General features: G+C 42.1%; 1 protein-coding gene across 17 annotated transcripts in view; it reads left to right on the top strand.

The window, feature by feature from the left end:
- The window catches only part of ARVCF (ARVCF delta catenin family member), a 592161-nt gene that overhangs the window by 498470 nt on the left and 71900 nt on the right, over positions 1–21791 (top strand). For all 17 annotated transcript variants that reach the window (XM_075898313.1, XM_075898316.1, XM_075898325.1 and 14 more), the window contains 2 exons: positions 14522–14639; positions 16900–17071. In XM_075898313.1, the coding sequence (XP_075754428.1) occupies positions 14522–14639; positions 16900–17071 (290 nt within the window). The remainder of the gene's footprint in view (positions 1–14521; positions 14640–16899; positions 17072–21791) is intronic.

Genomic DNA, 21791 nt, shown 5'->3' with positions numbered 1-21791 from the left:
TAGCCTTTAAGGTGTACCAGACTATTTGTTGTTTAAGTTTTTCCTAACTAGTTCAGTCATCTTATTTTTGTGGAGGGAGGGAAGGATTCTTCCAGGATCACATCATTTCTCATATGTAAACATACACACATACATCTCCAGTATTGCCTCACTGTGATTTCAAATCAAGGAAAACTGGAAGCTGCTCTCTGGAGTTTGGCAATTTTGCTGCATTTGCCAGCTATGAGGCACGGTGATAGAATGTCACAGGAAGTTCATCTTGCCAGAGGCTGAGCATGTAACGCTCCCATTTCTGGCGATCGGGGACTATCCTCAGTCACCCAGATGATCCCATTTTGTTATTTTTGCCTGATCCTGATGTCTGCAAATGTTGAAATCAAAGGAAGGAGGAACAAAAATGCATCTCTTCTACCCTACTTGCCTGTTAATAAGGATTAGTGTGCAATGATTTTTCTCCAAAGAAAAGTAGAATTAGTGTTAAGGCTTGGGTCTCCCAGTCCTGCAAGCATGCTAACAGTAACATTATATTTCTTCTATCTGCCTTCTAACCTTCCTAAGGCAGCATTCAACTCAGACTGACAGAAGTGGAAAAGCAACAAAGCATAAACCTTAGATTGGAGAGAGCTGGCTATGTGTGCTTCGAAACAGGGTAAAAGTAAATGATCTGTTTTCTACAGAGAAACATCATTCTCTAACTGCCCTGTAAGGGGTTGGAAAGGGTCCAAGATGCCCCTTGATCCTGACAGAAGATGCTCTCCGTTTATCACCCCAGGCCTGTTGAGGGAGAGCAAAGGGAGCAGTTGCACCATGGCTCCTGGCCACCATTGCTACTGTGGCAGCGACTGGATCTTCAGGCCCTTTAAATCATCGCTGGAACCTTGGGAGGTACAAAGGGCTGGCTGGAGAGGGTGAGGCCCTGAGGGCTGGCTGCCCCAGCACAACTCCTTCTGCCCAAGGGCCTGCTTCTTTTGGGAGCACAGAATGGGCTCAGTCCACGTTGCTAGGCATCCACCAATACTTCTGGCTCCTATTTATCGCCCCGTTCCTCTGCAGCACTATGATGTCATATTTCATCTGGAATCCTTTTAGTTCAGGAAGACTGCACAGGGCCTCTTTCAAAGCATATCAATGCAGTCATATATACGAGTGAACGACAGACACATAGTGCTTCTGAATTATTGTGTCCCATCACCACCTCTAGAGGCCACATTTCAATATCTTCACACATGCTGCTGGCTCTGGGGCACTGGCTGGTTGCCTGACCTTGTGTCTCTGTCAGTGTAGTAGAAAATGGAGTTTAAAATCTGTGTGTCAGACTTTGCTGAGAAGCAGGTGCATTTTGAGCTGAACTTTCCTCGGGGAAATAACTTCAAAAAGTGAGGAAAATTGAATTGACGACATTGAGACAACTTTTCCAGGCAACTTTCTCTTTAGGGACAATGAACACTGAACAAACTGGAAAGGGGATGAGGTTTATCTTTAGAGCTCAGATTCAAACAACATTTAGGATCCTAAGAAAGCATAATAAAGAGGAAAGTGAAGGCAGCTTACTGGTGCCATACAGTATCATAGCATATGGCTGGGGCCCATATGATGAGTAGAGTGTTTAATTCCTGCTAGTGAAGGGCTGTTAAGATTTCTGTCTGACAGTTCCTGATGTTTAGCTTGTAATATAAATAAATTATGCTTAGATTTTAGCAGCAGAGACATAGCCTAGTTACATGCAACTATAGTGCTTTACAACCAAGTAAAAGCTATAAATTAAAGTTGTACACTTGCTTATTGCCTTTTGTCATTTCCTTAGTAAGGAATATGGGTCCCTTGTCTCTTGGCACTAAATGAAGGGAATTAGAAAATGTATCTCACTGTGGTCTGATGGAAAGTGAGTTCACAAGAAAATTCGCCAATGCTAATACCTTTTGGAATGGGGTTGATGTAGAAAGTAGCTTATGTTGTTCTGTAAACCTAATGAATAAAGAAGCTTGCTATTTTTACACAAAGTAATTCAGAGATTCTTTACACATTTTAATAGCTGCACATAGTAGAAAAAGCTGAGTCTCTTCACCTTCTCTCCGAGAAAAAAATGGAATAATAATTTTGAGGATCAGCAGCTGGCAGCCATTCAAGCATTCTCTTGTAGCATGTTTTGGAGCAACTCAGTGTTTCAGAAGTGCAAAATGAGGTTTCCACAAATAGGTCATATTAAAGGTAATCAGCAAGTATTTTACAAAAATAGTACATGGAGTTTTATGTGCTGAATGCCCCAAATAGCAAAGGGCAAACCTCACAGCTGCAATTGAACTTTGTCCAGCTGTGCTGGAAGGACAGGAGGTAATGGATGTGATTTAAATTAAGATGCAGCTTTATTATTTTCAAAACTATGCGGGAGTATCTAGCAAATAAATTGTACTCTTCAGGTTGTCTTACTTCCAGAATTCTTTCCATGTGTGTGGGGGGCTGCTGCCAGAATTCCCTCTTTCAAGTCTGATCCTAGTCATCCTGGTGCTGGAACCCTACCACTTTCTCATTATATACAGGCAGTCCCCGGGTTACGTACAAGATGGGGACTGTAGGTTTGTTCTTAAGTTGAATTTGTATGTAAGTCGGAACTGGCTCCAGATTCAGCCGCTGCTGAAACTGATCAGCGGCTGACTACAGGAAGCCCGAGGCAGAGTTGCTCTGCCCCCGGCTTCCAGGAATCAGCCGCTGATCAGTTTCAACAGCGGCTGAATCTGGACTCCTGGGACAGAACATTTGGGGCACTGCTGGGTAGGTCCCCGCAGGACCAACCCGGCAGCACCCCAGCTGCTCTACCCCAGGCGTCCCGCAACAAAAGCCTGGTCTGCTGGGGGGGGGAGTGCACTAGCTGTGCCCCCTCCCCCTCCAGCAGACCAGGGAGACCCTAGCAAAGCCGCGGAGGAGCAGAGGTCCCGCTGCCTCTGCGGCTTTGCTCCTGTCTCCCTGGTGTGCTGGGGGGGAGTGCCCCCCAGCACAGCAGGGAGACCCGAGCAAAGCCACACAGGCGGCGGGGTCCCCCGCCACCTCTGCAGCTTTTCCGGGGCAAAGGAGCAAAGCCGCACGGGCAGCGGTGTCCCGCCGCCTGTGCGGCTTTGCTCGGGTCTCCCTGCTGTGCTGGGGAGTCCCCCCCCAGCACACCAGGGAGACCCGGAGCAGCTTTTCTCGCCCCGGAGGACGCGCTGGCGGGACTGCTGCGCTCTGGGCGGTCCCGCCGCCTGCGAGCTCTGGGGCGAGAAAAGCCCCGTTCGTAAGTGCGGATCCGACATAAGTCGGATCCGCGTAAGTCGGGGACTGCCTGTAAAAGCTAAGGGAGCTAGAAAGGAGGGAAGTTGACTTTCTGCCATACCAATTGTAGGCTCCTTGAACCCCCTTCTGCAGCACATTAACAGATGCTTCCTTTACACCTTTGCCAATAAATTTGACCAGATCTCCTTATCCATTCCATAATAAGTACCTGCCCTGTGCATCTTCCACAAGCTGTACATAAGTTGTCAATGACATTCATAGCCTAACTCACTCGCTCCATCCCACCAGTGCCCCAGCCCATTTTTTGGGGGGTCTAGCAAGAAATTTGTCCCTCACCATCAGGTTGGCCGAGGCATAAAGCAACTAGCATCATGCCCATATGTGGTCATGATGTAACTAAGTCCTTTACCCGCTTCTAAGGTTGGAAAGGTGGGTGCTGCCAGCCAGTCAAGGTGAAAGAGGGTGTTGCAGGAACTACACAGGGCATAAATATCCCACTGTCTCCTGCTCAGCTGAGAGGGTGTCCACCCAGCCCAACTGTGCATCTTCCTGTTCCTCCCTTGCTGTGACTCGGATAAGGTTGCCTTAAAGGGGTAGTGACTCTTTTCTTTCAAGCCTTTTGTAAGAGGACCCCATCAAATATCTTAATGGGGCAAACATTCCTTCTCTTTCATCCATCTGGCCTCTGTACCCACCACATAAGATGTGGTGACAACATTTCTAAACCATGTTGCCAACTATTTTATCCTTAGGAATGGTGTCCCTAGCTTCTGTTTGTCAGTAGCTGGAAACTGATGGCAGGGATCATGTGATGATTATCTGTTCTGTTCATTCCTTCTGGGGCATCTGGCACTGGCCACTGTTGGCAGACAGGACACTGGGCGAGATGGACCTTTGGTCTGACCAGTATGGCCGTTCTTATGTATGTTCATTAGGAGCTCCTTATATCAAAGAATTGCACTTGAAAGTAAGGAAGACAACTGCAAGCTTTCTTGACTTTCTCTACATTATGCTGGTTTCTCCAGAGCACAAACTAAACTCCCTGTTATAGCACTTGGCTGTTGTACAGTCATTTGCTGGCAACTGATTGATTAAAAACAGTACAGATTTTGAATAGCTAGAGGGTCTTTGCCTCACTCGTAGACACTGCTGCTGAAGCTGTCTTTGGTTAGGGCAACCCCAGTATTTATGTGCTATAGTGCAGCTGAAATGGTACTCTTCCATTCCTGCCCTGATCAATTGTCCGTGGCTGTCCCCTGTCAAGTGTTCTCTTTAAAAGAAATCTCCTGCTCCTACCTTTAGGCTTCGGCTTTCTCTCAGGTTTCTGATTATCACCTGACTTCAGGCTGCTCAGATCCTGACCTTACTACCCTTCTGCTACTGTTGAGCAGCCTTTTTTAATGTCTGTGACTTTTCTACTATATGTCACCTCCTATTGACTGATTCTGTCCTGCTCACCCTATCGGATACCAGGTCCTCTTTTACCTCACAGATTGCTTTTCATTTTATTTGGGTTTTTAGGATCCATGTTCTCTGAATCTCAGTCAAATTGCTTGGGATTCAATGGGGAGTGAAATTTGGAATCCATCACATCTGCCTGAAATGAAAAATCAACTTTGGCTTGAAATGAGTTGTGTACTGAAGGTAACACTTGCCATTTGGGACATTCTGTCATAAAAGTATACGAAAAAAATCAGTGTGATTTACTACATGTGTTCTTAATAATTACAGGTCATCTTTGGCAAACATCTGATGGAACCGTCGGCTGGGATTGCACCTCAGAGCTGAGGGGTAGGGCAGGCAATACATTAAACACAGCCTTGCAAAACAGTCATGGCAACTTTCCCATTTGAGTCTGAACCTTAGCCACCTACGTTGTGCTGGTGGAAGTAATAAAGCTAACAATTGTTTCCTCAGTTGTCAAGCAGGAAGAATTTTGCAGGACTAATTTAAACGAAAATAATTAAGAGAAGCAGAGAGAGTAGCCTAAATTGGGTGTAGTGTTGGCAGAACCTATACACTGTCCCTGCTCTTGTTCAGGTCTGGGTAGTTCTAAAGAAAGCACAACAAATGAATGACCCATATGCCATACCAATGCCAAACATCAAAGCATTCCTTGAAGTGTATCAAAAAAGAAAAACCAATTTAACTTTTCGCTTCACAAAAAATATCCTCTCCACGCAGAGAGGTACGGTAGGCACTCTAAGCGCAGTATTTTTCATAATTGCTTGAACCAGTACTGAAATAGGGTGGTGAGGTATGTTACTCCTTAACATTTAGCTCCCATGAATCTTGGCCAGTTCTCTATGGCAGTGTTTCCCAAATGGTGTTCCAGGGAACCCTGGAGTTCCGCGAAGTGAAAATAAGGGTTCTGCGAGAAAATTCCATTACAATAACATGTTGTTATTAAAGTAATAATAATAATAAATATTAAGCATTTATGAATTTTATTGAAACCAGTTTTCATTTGTGTTGATCTCATGCCCTTGTTTGGCATTTGTTTATTATTATCCTTACTTACTTGTGGTCTACTTTTTCAGCTCCATATATAAGACTGCTATTAGGGGTTCTACAATATTCTTTTGAGTTTAAAAGGGTTCCGTGGCCAAATACAATTGGGAAACACTGCTCCATGGTAACAAATGATAGTACTTTTTAGGAATATTTTGGAAATAGGAGCTTTAGCTAAATCTGATTACCCAAAGAAGAGCTCTGTGAAGCTCAAATGCTTGTCCTCTTCACCCACAGAAGTTCAGCCAATAAAAGATATCTCATCTGCATTGTGTATCACTACAAATAAGTGTTTCTGTGACCCTTTTTTCCCAACTTCTTCACATGTTCCTGTTTAAACACCCTAAAATATGCTGCTTACCCTGTGAATTTTCAGGTTGCTGGGAGAGAATAAAATGTGTGTGTATGGGGGGGAGAGGGTGCCGTTCTTCAAAATATCATTGCATTTATTTATTTATTTTATTGCATTGAAAGAATACATATTAAATGCCATGCATATAATGGCTTTAAAAATGATGTTGTTGAGGATGATTTCTGTGTCGCTTTGACAGCAGAGGCTGCACACCTAGCCCAGAGGTAGTGAAAATCAACTCTGTTAGGGCAAATTTAAATGTTACAGGGAGACTTAGATATAATTTAGAAGCCTGTGCAATTCTTATTACTAGATTCCTCACATCCTCCTCACTTTTCCATAGTCTTTCATGGCAGCAAACCAGATTACTAATAAACCGTAATTTAGCGAATATAACCTGCGGGTTATATTAGTTTTTACATACCCTGCATCCCTTCTCCCCCCCCCCCCTCCCCACAGGGTATACTCGGGTGCAGGGTATACAGAATTTTTTTTACTCACCAAGTGGTGAGCTCTCCATCTCCTGTGGCTGCGCAGCTGCCAGCATCCAGCCTCTGGGCGGGGGAGTGCTCACCCCCTGGTTCCTGCGCAGCCACAGGAAGGAGCGGGGGAGTGCACATCCCTTTCCCTATTCCTGCAGCTGGGCAGGAACTGGGCGGTGAGCACTTCCCCGCCTGGAGGAGGCTGGTGGTTCCTCCTCCCCCACCTGGAGGCTGGCGGCTGCGCTGGAACCTGGGGCGGTGAGTGACTAATCCCCTCCCCCCCCCCCCCCCCCGTCCTCCTCCCGCACCATACATATACCCATAGCAAATATACCCCCGGCACAGAAAAGTCTTGTATACCCCGTGGATTATATTCGTGTGCAGGGTATACAAGATTTTTTTTTACTCAAATAGAAAAAACCACAGGGCATATTCAGGTGTGGGGTATATTCACTAAATTACAGTAATTAGTTTCTACACTGGGAGATATTTACTTTTTTTAACATTTACTCAGAGTTCCTTTGTTTGGCTTTCCTAGGGAAAGCAGATATTTAAATGACTATATAAATCCTCTTCCATTAGTCCTGCCTACAGATCACTGTACAAGACTTTAGAGATGCGTGAGAGAATATTCAGGTCACTTTCTCCTTGAGCTGAAAGGGAGGACAACGGGAAATGTCAGATCCAGGTGTGAGTTTCTGCATACTACTGTTCCTGCGCTTTGTTGCTTTTACATGAAATTGGTCATGCGTTTATACTAATACTAGCAGAATCATTAATTAGGGTGTATTCCTGGCTATGATTATCCTAGGAGCATCTTCATCTGTTAAAACAACAAGGAGTTCAATTGCACATTAAAGACTAACCATATTGTTATGGAATAAGCTTAATCTGTAAGGAGCCACTAGCCTCCTTGTTGTTTCAGTGAAACAGACTAACGAGGCTACCACTGAAATCTTTATTTGTTAAGATTAACATTGGCCTTTTCCAATATGGCTTAAAGAGATGCTATCAATATTTAAAAAGTCTAATGTTGTTTGAAGCTCTCTATTATTTTTATTATTGTGGCCTTCTATTGGGAAGACCAGAAGAACGGGAATTGACAAGAAGACAGAGTTCCTTGGGCAGGATGAGACATGAGCAAAGTATTGAGGGCAAACTGTCTGTTCAGTATCTCTGTGCGGAACTCTGAAGTTGAAACTCTGTGATCAAAGGGTTAAGGAGATTCATAGCTTAGGGCCAGAAAGGACCATCAGATCATGTAGTCTGAGCTCCGGTATGGCACAGCCCATAGGATTTCTTCCAGTAACATCTTACATCATGGCCAATGAGACTTCTTGCCAGATTTCAGTAACTGGAGTTTTCCCCCAAATATTTTTTAAATCAATTTTCATGCTGGTGAAAAGGTGCTGTGCTAACAGCACAAGAGACCGAAATCTCCTCTTGACAGCTAGAGATGCCAGGAGCAAGGATGCAGCCAGTCAGATATGTAGTAGCTGGATTGTCTTCACTGGCATATAGAAAAGGCTAAAGCATTTTTTTTGGTACCCATTCACTTGGACAGTCAGGCAGATTTATTTTATCTGTAACAATATGTTCCCCTTCATGAATGTTTGAAAAGGCACATTAGGCACAGAGCTCTATGGCTCTAAGTTCCACAAAAGAAAACTATCCCAGACTTTACTGAAACCTCTGCTGAGCCCAGATGCCATGCTCAGCTTGTGTATCATACTAGCTCTATCAAACTTTAGATGTATGCAGATATGCCCCAGTCAAAATTCTGGCCCCATATTTTATTGTGTTGCCTCTCTCATACCCCATGAACACAGACTGCAGTTCTCTGTTGGTTAGATGTATAAAGGTGTGTTTGTGTCTAGAAGTGTTAGCTGTCATCGGTGAAAAGCATAACTCTGTACCTGATACAAATCTGTTTGCCACATATTTCACATAGTTCAGATATGTCTGGATCTGTAATCACTAAGCCCTTGGGAAGCTTACTCCTCTTCCTTTGTCCAAGAAGTCTACAAATGCTTCTTTATGTCTGTTAGATGCATTCATTTTTATCACACTTGTGAAAGGAGTTAATTTTAGAAGCTCTGTTTAGAAGCTTTCCTTCTGAACAGAAAATGACTACCCTTTGACTTTTATCCACATGGTATAAATCGTTAGATATGTCAGCATAGAGTTGCAGTATAGGTGGGTTGTTGCACAACTTGTTTGAGCAAAGAGCTGTGGTTCTAAATGTGGTGAGCGGCACAGGGCCATAGCAAACAGGGAATTTGCCTTAGCCCCACTGGACTGGTAATACTAAGGACCGGATTGAAAAACCCTCACAACTGGATGCAGTCTACTCCCATGTTATATTGAGATTACCAGAGCACATGTTTAGGCCAAGGCCATCCAAGTATTCCTCTTGAAAGGGGAACCCCAAGCTCATTTTTGTTTGCACTGCCTGAGCTACCCAAACAGCACTCGGGGTAGGAAGGGATCTGGGCTATGTGGATTTAGTCAGCCTGTGAGGCTGTTGGTGCACTGTCCCCTGAGAAAACAGGGTTGTCTGCTCAGAGCTGAAATAAAACTCTCTTTAATGCCTACAACTGTATTGTGCTTGGCTGTCTAACTGCCATAATGGGCAGAAACTCAGTGACCCAACTGGGCATAATCCCAAACATCAGGAGCCTACAAAAGCAGCTGTAACTCCATGAGTGAGTTTTAGAGAGAGGATGGTCCTCTCAGTAGTGCTCCAGAAAGGAAGGTGGAATATAGCCAGTTGTAGCAGCCTTGCTATGTGCTAGTGCTGACATTCAAACTCTGACATCTGGTGATGCTCAATCCATTTTCTTTACAGCATCAATAATCTACTAATCTGAGTCTCTTCATTTTATTTTTATTCTAGGATATGAGAGAGAAGGTGTGTGGAGGGGGGCGGGGAGGGACAGGTAATATAGCGTATTGGACCAACTGTTGAGATGAGATGACCAAACATTCAAGCTACACTCTGAAGTAGAGCTCTGTGTAACTCAGAAGTTTGTTTCTCACCAACAGATGCTGGCCTAGTAAGACATTTACCTCACCCATCTTATCAGTGTTTTTATTTTAGTTCTTCGCATGCTAATGTACAGATCTGATATATATGAAAATTTACTTTTAATGCAATTGTGGCTTAAATTTCAGTACTTTAGCTCCTTAACTCAAGATACACAAAGTACCTCTGATATGGACAGTGAGTTTTTCTTTATTGGTATATTTTCAAAATGTATGCCTGTGCATGTGTATACATTTACATTAATCCTAAAATGGAAAAATAAAAATGAAAGGAAAATACAAAATCCCTAAAATTGTTAAGAGCTAAATCCACAAAATATGTGAACATTATTGAAAGTATGTTCTCATAAATGACCTATTTAAATTCTCTTCTGAATGGATAATGAGAAGATGAGGGAGGCAAGAAATTCTGTATGGAATAATCTGATCATTTCTTCATTACAATTCTGTCAGTTTTTCTTAAGTTTAGAAATAAAAAGAATCAAAATATATAATAGGGGAATCGAAGTAGGACATGCAACTCCAGGTGGTCCATTCTCATTGTATATCTGTCACCCTTCTGCTTAACAAGTAGTGCTCCATTTTAATGTACTGGAAGGCAGAACATCTATCATCGTCATACTTATAACTGCTGTAAGGTACCATAAAGAACTTGAATCCTAATTTCAGTTTTAAAAGTTAGAGTTCACAGTTGGGCTTTAAGTTGTATTGGATGAGTACAAGAGAAGAAAAAAAATACCACATAGAATTCTACTTTCCATACATCCCATTAAAAATCATCCTTGCCACACATTTTTCCTTCCCTTTATTGGCAGTTGCCTGCTGAAATGTGTATTATGGTTTGAGAACAGGATTTATTTGTCCCTACATTACTTGCATTCTAACTATAAAGAGTTAATGTGCTATATAACATGCAATTTACAATTGAATGTGTATTCATATTTTGAAAGGTCTCTGAGCAAATGTTTCCTTTCAGTTATCTAATTAATATCACAACGTGCCCATAAAGATGTGGGAAATGATTAATTTGTTAATTACATTGAATAATGTTGGCAGTACTCATACTTGAAGAAAAATTGGCTGTGTGGTTCAAATAGAAAAGGGCAGTGATTCCGTAACTTGGACTTTTGAGAGCTAATGTTTTTAATATGGAGTTATGAAATTCAAAGACCCTGAAGCTGTCACATTGGCTATGTTTCTTTTCATATTAGTACATGTCTGTCTTCAGTGACAATCACATGGAGCAAGGTTTCTAAAAAATGTACTCACGCATGGTGCAGAATCATTTTGCAATTTCATTCCCTTTAATTTTAGTGGATATGGGGAAGCTAAATTCTCTTGAACTGCTTGGAATATATAGTTGTAATATAAAATTGGCAGAGACATGCAATTAGTTGAAAGAGTGTGAGAGACCCAGAAGAGAAACAATCTGTGTTTGAAGGTGCTGACAGTGTTTGCCCAGCAATTAATTACAGCACACCATTTCCATCAGTGGTGTTTATCTGCACAGTGGAAAGGCCAGTTCTAAAGAATGAACTTTGCAAACTGCTGTTCTTCATAGATCTGTTGTTTTGGGGACACAAGCACCTTAATGGGTTCAAAATGCAGTGAAGTGGCCTTTCAGTTGCGGTTTGTCATCCTGAGAAGGTGGTGATGCGCTTTCCAAAGAAGAGCGCACAAGCTGCTTGTAGATGATGGTGGAATGGAAAAGCATAGTGTAGATGTTCAGAACTGTGCAGTGTCCCTGTGCAGACTTCTAGTTCTGGTCTAGGATCACAAGCACTGAGTGAATTGTCTCGTAGGCTGTGCAGTAGACAGTGTTTTTAAAAGGTTTAAATTTAGGATTGTCAACAAGTAGTTGACTAGAAATCAGTGTTTCTCAACCAGTGGTACGGGTACGCTTAGGGGTACTCAAGAGAAGTCTGGGGGGTACATCAACACAACTGAAATTTGGAGAAAACTGAATTTTTGTTTTACATTTTACAGCGCTTTATTATTTTTGTACTTTTTACACCCAAAAATTATGTCTGCCTGGCTACAATTAAATTGTTTAAACAAATGTGTTGCAGTGTTAGAAAAAAAATTGTGTGCATCTGAAAACTGTAGGCACTGGGGGTACCTTTTTTTTCTTTTTGAAAAAGGGGGTACTTTATAAAAAAGATTGAGAAAAACTGGACTAGATAATTAACCCATAAGTTCACTGCAGACAGATGCTGCTCTGGGAGATGCAGACCAGCCTCTATCCCTGGGCAGCTTGGACCCCCCCTCACCTCCCCATGGACAGGGGCTGCTGTCACCCTGCACTGCTGCCTCAGATACAGCTACAGAGGCAGCAGCGTGGAGTGTCAGGGGGCTCCCCAGAAGAAGGGCCAGGAGTTCACTGGCTGCTGGCCCCACCTCTGGGGGCTATTGAATAGTTGTGTATCTGAAAAGATTTCATGCAGTCACATGACTGTTCAATTACCCAATATCTAACATCCCTAGTTAGGCTGCCTTTGTATGTGTTTACATATTAGTGACCCATGTGAGGAAAGCACATTATTCTAATCTATGCACCTCACAGTAGCTTGTTCCACCTCAATCCTGCATTCGCTGGTGCTTGTAAGCTTCTATTAATAATACCTGCTTTGTGTACACAGAGCCGTGACCTACATTGGTCAGTGTTGCATGTTAAAAAACTTTTCCCTGCTCTTGGAATCCATCTTGGACTCCGTATGGGTGCTGAGGGGAGGAGAGGAATGGTGGTTGCAATGTGCAGAAGCAGTTGGGCAAGCAGCATTAATTAAAGTCTGTCTTCCAGATGAGTGGGTGGGTGTGTGGGTGTGTGCACGCGAGTGAAAGGGAATGGCAGATCTACTGCCCTTCCTCCAAGGAATTTGTATACACCATTACTTAAAAGCCAACCTCTAGCATATGACAGACATTTCTGTAGAGCCCAGAATGGGTCGCTTACACCATGTCTCCTAACAATAACAACTGTGGTGACTTGTAGTCACCCCTGCTGTAGTAATGCTGTTTTGTCTACCACTTCTCTGTATCCTCCCTCTCTCCCTCCACTTCCTCCCAAAAGTCCCAGGCAAGGGCTGTAGTCACTCAATGAGAACTGTTGGTGCTGCTTCATCTAGACCGCTATGGTGGTTACCAGATGTGGGTCATCGCTGGGGTCCCCCACACTAAGTCACTCGTTAGCTTCTTCCAGGGTGCTTGAGTTGTCCGGGGCAGGACAGGCTTTGTGTTAAGGGAGCTCCCAGCTGAACAGCTTTTAGTACAGGACACATTAAAACACCATTTAATGTGAGCTAGAACCATTTTTGTTGGCTGATGGAAGTTATGTTAGGAGCAACACTTATGCTATAACTCAAGCTGCTAATGCAATGAAGACAAGTGCTAATTCAATCCATACATATTATGGGTCTGAGTCTCCCTTTTAAATAAGGTGCTGGTTGTTCCAGTAGAAGAATAAAAAAGAGGCGAAAGGACTTCAGTGTTGAAGTTGTATTCAAAGGCAGCAAAGGCCAGTGCTCTGCAGACAGTGCAGCCTATTGCTTTCCTTAGTACAAAGTTTCTGCATGCTAATTTCACCTGGTTTTGGAAGCAAATTCTTATTCATATGCAATATGCATAAGAAACCACAATCTTGATTTTTGCAATTGTGCAATTTTATCATGTGTGTTTTTGACTAGGGCTGTCAAGCGATTAAAAAAATTAATCATGCGATTAATCGCGCTGTTAAATAACAAGACGACTCCAGGTGACCCTGGGCTCTGTGTTGCGCTGCCCCTTTGAAATGCTGTGACAGTGTTTCTAAGAGGCAGCACTTGGGAGCCCAGCATCAGCTGAGCGGCTCTGCCCCTTTGAAACACCATCGTGGCAGTGCCATGGGAGTCCAGGATCAGCTGGAGTCCTCAGCTGACCCCAGGCTCTGTGCAGCGCTGCCTCTTTGAAATTCTGTGGCAGCATTTCAAAGGGGTTGCGCTGCACAGCTGATCCCAAGTTTTGATAGTGCTGCCCCGTTGAAACACAGCAGTTGCATTTCAAAGGGGCAACACAGCAAGGAGCCCAGGATCAGCTGGGGACTCAAAGGGGCAGTGCAGCAGAAATACCTGCAATTAACCCATGTTAAAAACATTTTAATATGTTAATTCTGCCCTGCATTAATCACAGGAGCGATAATGTGTGTTAATTGACAGCCCTACTTTTGACTAATGAGATCATGTAATGGAAAATACCCTTTTTTAGTCTTACAGGTAATCTCTGGCTTATGTTGGTGGAAATTATTGCCAGTAAAAGTGAAAATATACTCCATGTTTAGGTTCAGATTAAATAAACCTTAGCCCTTTGCATTAGTGGTAAACTTAATTTGTTGTCTCAAACTAAAAACAGGATATACATGAAGAGGTTTGTCTGTTTTTATTTTTAAATTCCTGTGGATTCATTGGAAATATGCTGCTACTCTGGAGTCTTTGGTTTGGGGATGACTGTAACTTTGAAAAATCCTTAGGCATATCATTTGCAAATGATCTTTCTGATTTAAGATTATAAAATTCATGCAAGAAACCCTTCTGCTTCATAGGCTGAGATAGTGCTCTTACTTCAGATGAATTTGGTTGAGAAGGAATACCATGAGGTTTCAGCTGCAATAGAAATCAGAAGAATGAACTGATCAAACTTTCTGTAACATCTATAAAATCCAGTTTTCATTCACAGTTAATAATTTGCAGGTTATGGTTTGTTGGACTTTCTCAACAAGACTCCCAGAGTCAATCCAATGGGTTCTTCATGAATATAAAAAAAAAGTGGTGTTGTTTTGGTTTTTATTGTAAAGGTTACAGTGCTAAATGTTTCTTCTGCATTTCTTCTTTGTCAGGAATGTAAGTTCAGATGGAGCAGAAGCTCGCAGAAGACTAAGAGAGTGTGATGGCTTAGTGGACGCTCTCCTTCATGCTCTACAATCAGCAATAGGCAAGAAGGATACAGATAACAAGGTGATCTTGTGTGCACAGTTTGAATGAGAATGAGTGTTTGAATTCACTAAAAGTGAGTTTTGTTTTCTCATGCAAAAGAGGTCTTTTGGCTAAGGTCATTCTAGAAAGATAATCTAGTTTTTTAAGTTAGGGTATCAGTGTGATGCCTTTGTTAGCTTGACGAATGCAGGTAAGGAATATTGGGGGGGGGCACAAAGGGAAATATAATGCCACAGTAAATGCAATTGTATTTTATTCTAATTATTCGTTGGTTAGTTTATGTTTGTGCTGTAAGACATAATTGGTACCCTATTATGTTGGGCTTTGTATAAAATATAGCTAAGGAAACAGTCCCACCCAAGAGAACTTAGTCTTGTCAAGACAATATCATATGTATTGTTCCAAGCCCAAATTCTGTTCTTACGCTACCCCCACAGAAATCAGCAAGTTTTGAATGCTGTCTGAGGGTACAGCTTGGCCCATATGGTTTTACCGTATCCCATGGCATGTAAGCAACTTAAGAGGCAGAAGGCCGATTGTCTTTATCAAAAAACAGGACTGTGTAGCACTTTAAAGACTAACAAGATGGTTTATTAGGTGATGAGCTTTCGTGGGCCAGAAAGCTCATCACCTAATAAACCATCTTGTTAGTCTTTAAAGTGCTACATAGTCCTGTTTTTTGTTTCAGCTACACCAGACTAACACAGCTACATTTCTATCACATTTGTCTTTATGTTCTTGTGAAATCAGGAAATGGGGTAGAACTTCATTACTCTGAATACTTTGCTGGTTGTATAAAATATCTTAGCTTGATATTTTTTTCGAAGTAATGAGTCTCAGTCTATATGGCTAGGTCTACACTGCAATGGTAAGTCAGAAAAAGAAACGTATCTTTTTCCACTTTACTGTTGAAAAAGGCTTTTCTGAAATTTGGTGCATCTACATGGCATCAAATTTGAGAAAAAAAGTGCTCTTTTGACACATCCCTTATTCCTTGTAAAATGAGGTTTACAGGGATGGCGAAAGAGTGCGTCCGCTTTTTCGAAAATTATTCCAAAAAGCAGACATGTTCCTTGGACATGGTATTGCTTTTCTGGGATACCACCGCGAGGGAAGCTGATTTTTAAATGGTCTCCCCTTGTGGCCGAGCTCCCATCTAGCACCTCACACTGCTGCCTCTGATGACAGGGGGCCCCTCAGGAGTGATACCAGAGCACACTGGCTGCCAGACTCACCCCGGGGAATACAGAATAGTTGACTAACCAATAAGAATTCATGAGGTTAAATGTCTTTTCAGTTAACCCATATTTTACATACATTCATACTCCCACACTATGAATCGGAAAAAGAAAATGTTTGATATATAGTAACTGCCTTGTGCTTCTTTTATAGTCCATTTGAACTTCTAGTAAATCTTTACAGGCACTCCCCAAGTTACGAACATCCGACTTACGAACATCCGCATATACAAACAAAAGTTCGCCTCGGGGGAGCAGGCCAGAGGCCTAGGTGGTGGCAAGCTGTACAATTGCTGGCCAGAGGATTCAAGAAGAACAGGAGGTGGTCATGAAGCCAGTGGCTGGAGAGAAGTGACACTTTGAAGGGGAAGCTGCCACTTCTCTCCTGCCACTGGCTGCATGGCCACCTCTCCTCCTCCGGAGTCCTCTGGCATGTGCTGGCACGGCTTGTGGCCTCCTGCTGAGTAGAGGCTGGGTGCAGCCCATGGGGGAGGAGCAGCGGCAGGCAGGGGAAACCCAGAAGTCCCCTTCAGAATTTCCACCTACCTCCTCATCCTCCTTGAATTAAACCTGTCTTTCATCAAGCTCCAGCATTCAAAGCCAAATAAAGAGCTATTTCTACTATTTTTCATTACGAATATACAGTATTATCAGCTACAATTATAGGTTAAATAGATGTTTGTGGGCCAGCCTGGAAACTTAACTACCATTTTTGTTTCTATGGGAAAATGCATTCCCGGTTCCAAACAGCCAACTTACCAATGAACTTTTGGAACACAACCCGTTGGGTACTTTCCTGTATGCTTTGAATAAGATCAGGTAATGTCTTTGATCCAAGAACTTGCATAGGTGCTCATTTATGAAGGGAGTTAAATTTAGAGCATTGATTTAATGGAACTTTAAAGTAATATTATTTGATCAAATCCACTTTGAAAACTTTCTTCCCTCCAGTAGAATTTTTATTTCCTTCCCCTCAGTAATGTTAAAGTTTGCAATATGAGGGTATGTTTGTTTTTTTCCCCAATTTAAATCTCTTCTAACAGTCTGTGGAGAACTGTGTGTGCATTATGCGAAACCTTTCCTATCACGTCCACAAAGAGGTCCCAGGAGCTGACAAGTACCAAGAGCTAGATGCAAATCCGCCTACGAGCACAGGAGGCTCTCAGAAAAAGAAGAAAGATGATGCTGGCTGCTTTGGAGGGAAGAAAGCTAAAGGTGTGTGCAATAGCTGTCTCATAAACAAGAGTGGTTCTTAGTGACATTGCAGTATTTCTATGTATTACCCTGATCCTGCAAGCAAGCTTGTGTAATTTTACTCACATAAGTAATTTCATTGGAGCCAATGGAACTGCTCACATGTGTAGTTAAACAAATGCATGTTTTCTAACCCTTTGATTTTATGTTCATAGTACTTGGGGCATGTGTTAATTTTCCCTGTTCATTCTTGCTAAATATTTTAGGAACTATTCTCTCATTGATACATGTATGTAACATCCATTTAACAAAAGTGGTTTGTGCACTGAAGTATGACCAGACCCATTCATGTCCACTGCTGACAAAGACTGGTGTGTTCTGTGTCTCATCATGTGCCCCTGTTGCCATCCCTGGAAAGTTTCACGTTATTTCCATCTATCTTATTCCATAGCATTTTCTGACTTACCTGGAAACAAGCCAAGTACACTCTGATTTCCATGCATGGTTGCCCTGTCTCTGCCAGTTTCATATTTTTTAATCTATCACATATTTTAAAAAAGCACAATGCCTTCACTCTTACATTCATTTAAATTGCAAATGTGATTCCGGTAGCTTTTAATTGTCAATCACTTTAGACCTGTTCTCTCCCAGTTGGGCACGGGTGTCACAAATACGTTGCATCTCAAGAGGGAATTAATAAAGTCTCAGTAAACTTTCTTTTCAAATACTGACATTCAACTTACACATTTCCTCATTAGTTTAGGAACTGCAACTTCCAGACTGAATTAAGAGAGAATTGCTAAAGTTTCCAAGTTGGGGGCACAGTTCCTTTTGTCGGTGTGCTCAAAACTACTCAGGCTGAACCTCTCTACTCTGGCAACATCCATAGTCCAGCATGATTTTAATTAGCTGAATGTCCACTTATCGTGGGTGTGGCCAAGTTTCCCCCTGTCTAAAAGTTTGTTTACAGCCACCAGTCCTGGCTTTCAGTGTTCTCTGCTGTTAATTAGCTCTAATTTATCCCTAAAAGTCTTCTAAGAGCCCAGTAAGCAGTGGAAGTGTTGGTAATGTTGCTAAACAATATTGACCTCTCATGATTTGGCAAATTCTTTGGTTCAGCACTGGTCAGGTCCTGAAGGTGCTGGATGAGAGAGATTCATCCTGTATAGATAATAGTAGCTAAATATTGTTTAGTTTTTTATATTGATAATTGGCCAAGTATTGAATTGCTTTAACTTACATGCACAAATTTGAAGGCCCTAATCTATATTCCTAGGTTTAAAAATGTAGTCCCTGTACTATACTAAACTTAAATATCTGGCATTAAGTTGTTCTACTTCAGTGTACTACCATAGTTACTGTAGTATGTATCATAGTAACTACATCTGTTTTCAGTTTGACCTAATGCAATTTTAAATAAAAAAATAGGTCTTTATTAATTGGAAAAACTCTTTGAGGAGGCAGAAAACATTACTTGCTTGGCCAGGATTTATATATTGTATATATGAAAATGTAATATGATTTTCTTTACAAACAATTAACTCACAGGGGCTGTTTTTTCTCTTTCTATTTGTGAGGTCATATAATCCTGCTACTTGAGAGCAAAAATACTAGGGTAGAAGCAGGTGAAAAAAAAATCTGATATGTGAAATATATTCACTGTGTAGAGAGTGAGCATGCTCATGGTTTTCATCTTGATGAGTGAAGAGACTGATGATGTTTAGAGAACTTCTCCACTCTTGCATGTCAGGTGTCTGTCCATGTCCCATAGGATCCAATCCAGCCCTATATATGTGCTCTGTCTGTATAGGGTTTTTCAATTTATCAGCCAAAAAGTTTGAGAAAAGGGTGCCAAAATTGAGGGACCTTGAGGACAAACTGCCATTGACATGAGTGAGAGATGCGGATATTTGGTGGTCTCTCAGTTTTAGCTCACAATGTTCAGCAGAAAATCTCAATTATTTTTTCCAAGCACGTTTTAGCACTTTTCCCATTCAGCGCTCAGCCGTAAAAATTCATGCTGTTCTCTCAGATGGAATTGACTAGTAGCTATGCAAAGCTCCCAGCTGGTGATGTGCAGATCAGAAGGGTTGAGAGGAACAGGCAGGCTTAGTATTAAAAAAGAAGAAAACACCCCCATCACCACTATTTGAAAGTCTGCTTTTAAAAACACAAATACAATAACAATTCTCTTACTTATAAAAGTCTGTGAAAATCTAGACTATCAATCCTTCTTGCCGAGTCTAGCACTGGAAAATAGATCATTTCAGTTTTTCCTTAAAAATATCTTGTGATGTTTTCTTATTTTATTTCATGATCATTGATCATAGCATTTCAAACATCTCTGCCTCCTTTCCCCCACTACCTTCAGCATATTTTGAGATAACTAAAAAGAAAAAAGAACCTTCAGAGGGAAAAATAATTTCAAGCAGGAACAAGAGGGAAGGGGGAGTGTTTTGATTAGTGAGAGTTAGTGCAGCCCTGTACATTTCAGGTTGAATTTGTGCTATGAAATTCTGCTTCTTTGTGATTGCTCCTTTTTATCTTCTTCCTTCCTGTAAACTTTTCTTTTTCCTTTTCTGCTTTTCTGGTTATTAGAGGAGTGGTTCAATCAAGGTGAGTCCTTCCAGTGCTCTGTCCAACATTGCTATAATCTACTTTGTTCACCTTTTCCATGCAAGGATTAGAGTTTACATAGTGGCCTCACTGACCTAATGCCTACAATAAAAGGTTAGCTCTGTTTTCCTAGTGTTCATTTCTGCTGCTGTCACTTGGAGATCTCTAGCCTATCTGATGAAGGGGCTTTTTTCAGTCTTGTTGGTGCTATTTAGAAGGGGAGTGCTCTTAGTAATGAATACAGGGCCATGTTCATCCAAGTACATGGGATTGCACTTGGGAATTTGGTCCTATAGTGATGTTCTAAGCCTGGGGTCAAGATAACTTATATGGGCAACTTCGTTTCACTAAGTGTAATGGAAGACATAGTCTAATCCATGATCTGAATATGGGAATGGGTGCCAGTAATCCCTGTTCTGTTCCCAGCTCTTTACTAACTCCATTTGTCATCCTACACAAATCACTTACCCTACCTGAGCATCTGTTTCCCATTCTGCAGAATGGGGATAATTCTTACCTGACAGTTTTGATGATTCATTAGTTCGCATTCTGGCTTGAAGTGATGGTGTTTTTGTTGCTATTGGTTTGGTGGTAGCTGCTGGAATGGGATGGGCTTAAGGGGATGGCCGGTGATAGTTGCTGCGGGTACAATGGACAGAAGAGCACGAAAGTGAAGAGCCAGTGCTGGTTTGCAATGTCATTAGGAAGGCCCAGCTTTCTAACTTCCCATTTATCAGGCTGAGGAGCAGGAGTGTTACTAAGGTGGAACTCAGCCCCAGGAAGCAGTAAGTTCACTTAACTGGGCATTTTTCTACTTCATGTTTAACTGGGTGTTATTGACTGGCCTCTATAGGGCTCTCTCCCTTTCAGTTCTTTTTACCCAAAAAGATGATGGGTGAGATTTTGTTCTTGAGAGAAGTGTGGTATAAAATGGAAAGGGGACAAGGGGATAGCCTTAGGGCTTTGTAGGGAAGCATACGACCATTGTGGGAAGAACACTGAAATATTAGTTGCAGGTAGCACGGAGTTACATCCTGAATTCCTTACCAACTTTTTAGAAAACATTTGACCTGGTAAGGATGACAGTACATGAACAAGAGTAATATTTTTATAATGCCTTATATAAAGGAAGAAGCTTTAATTTTGCGGATTAAAAGATTGTAAATCATGTATTACACAAGCAAGTATTTCCCACACCAGAATATTGTGCCAGCTCCTATAGTCCGGTCCCAAAAAGCAGGCTTATCAGCAATCATATTAAAATCTACCTGTCTTTTGCTGAGGTTCTGAGCTGTGCTTCAGATGGGCCTAGATCTTCTTTCCTCTTCTGTTGTTGGAGGCAGGAAGGAGGAAAAAAATTCCAAAAACACAAGATTTGTTCTTTAAAACGTTTTGTTGTCACTTGCCAGTGGAATTCTTAAGCATGGAGGTGCTCTGTGACTGTCACTGTGGGAATGTCTGCATTTCTCAGGGGCTCAAGGCTGAACTTTTGTAGGACAGGACTAATCTTATGTTGTAAGAAGTTGTATGAGACATCAGATGGGGAAGAGACTCATGCCACCCAATTTTGTGATATGATAAAATTATAATTAGATTTTAAAATGGGATTAAATTTAATCAAGTTTTACAAGTGCTCATTCTCTCATGTGGGTGCTGTAGAAAACATTTTAAATCAATACAGCTTAATGGTTTAAAAAGGCTGTAATTGTATTAGCCTCCCCGTCCCCACATAGACATCTCTTGATTCTTCCCTCTACATCACAGACTTGTCCTTCCTAATCTGCTCCTCCTTTCAGGAAGAACCCTGGAAATGTAGATACCTTAGCATGTGATCTTCAGTTTCCCAGCCCTGGCAGTTTGTGAATCAGCAGGCAGAGGTGAGAGTAAGGAGATGGGCCCTGGTGTGCCGCGCCGGTAAGAAGGAGCTGGCCAGCGCTGCGGTGCACCACTGCAGTTGGAGGAGGAGTGGCACACTCTCAAGGAGGATCTGGGGGCTCTCGTGCAGGCTGGCACTGTCACCAATCCCATGCTAAGCAACTGGAAGTCAGGCAGATGTAAATGACGAGATGGAGGTTGTAGGAGGCATGTTCCTACCCAGGCTCCTGGTGGGACATTGGCATCCCAG

Source organism: Pelodiscus sinensis, chromosome 15, assembly GCF_049634645.1.
Source record: "Pelodiscus sinensis isolate JC-2024 chromosome 15, ASM4963464v1, whole genome shotgun sequence".
Classification (NCBI taxonomy): domain Eukaryota; kingdom Metazoa; phylum Chordata; order Testudines; family Trionychidae; genus Pelodiscus; species Pelodiscus sinensis.
The sequence above is the reverse complement of the archived record's forward strand: the minus strand, read 5'-3'. Positions and strand labels throughout refer to the sequence as shown.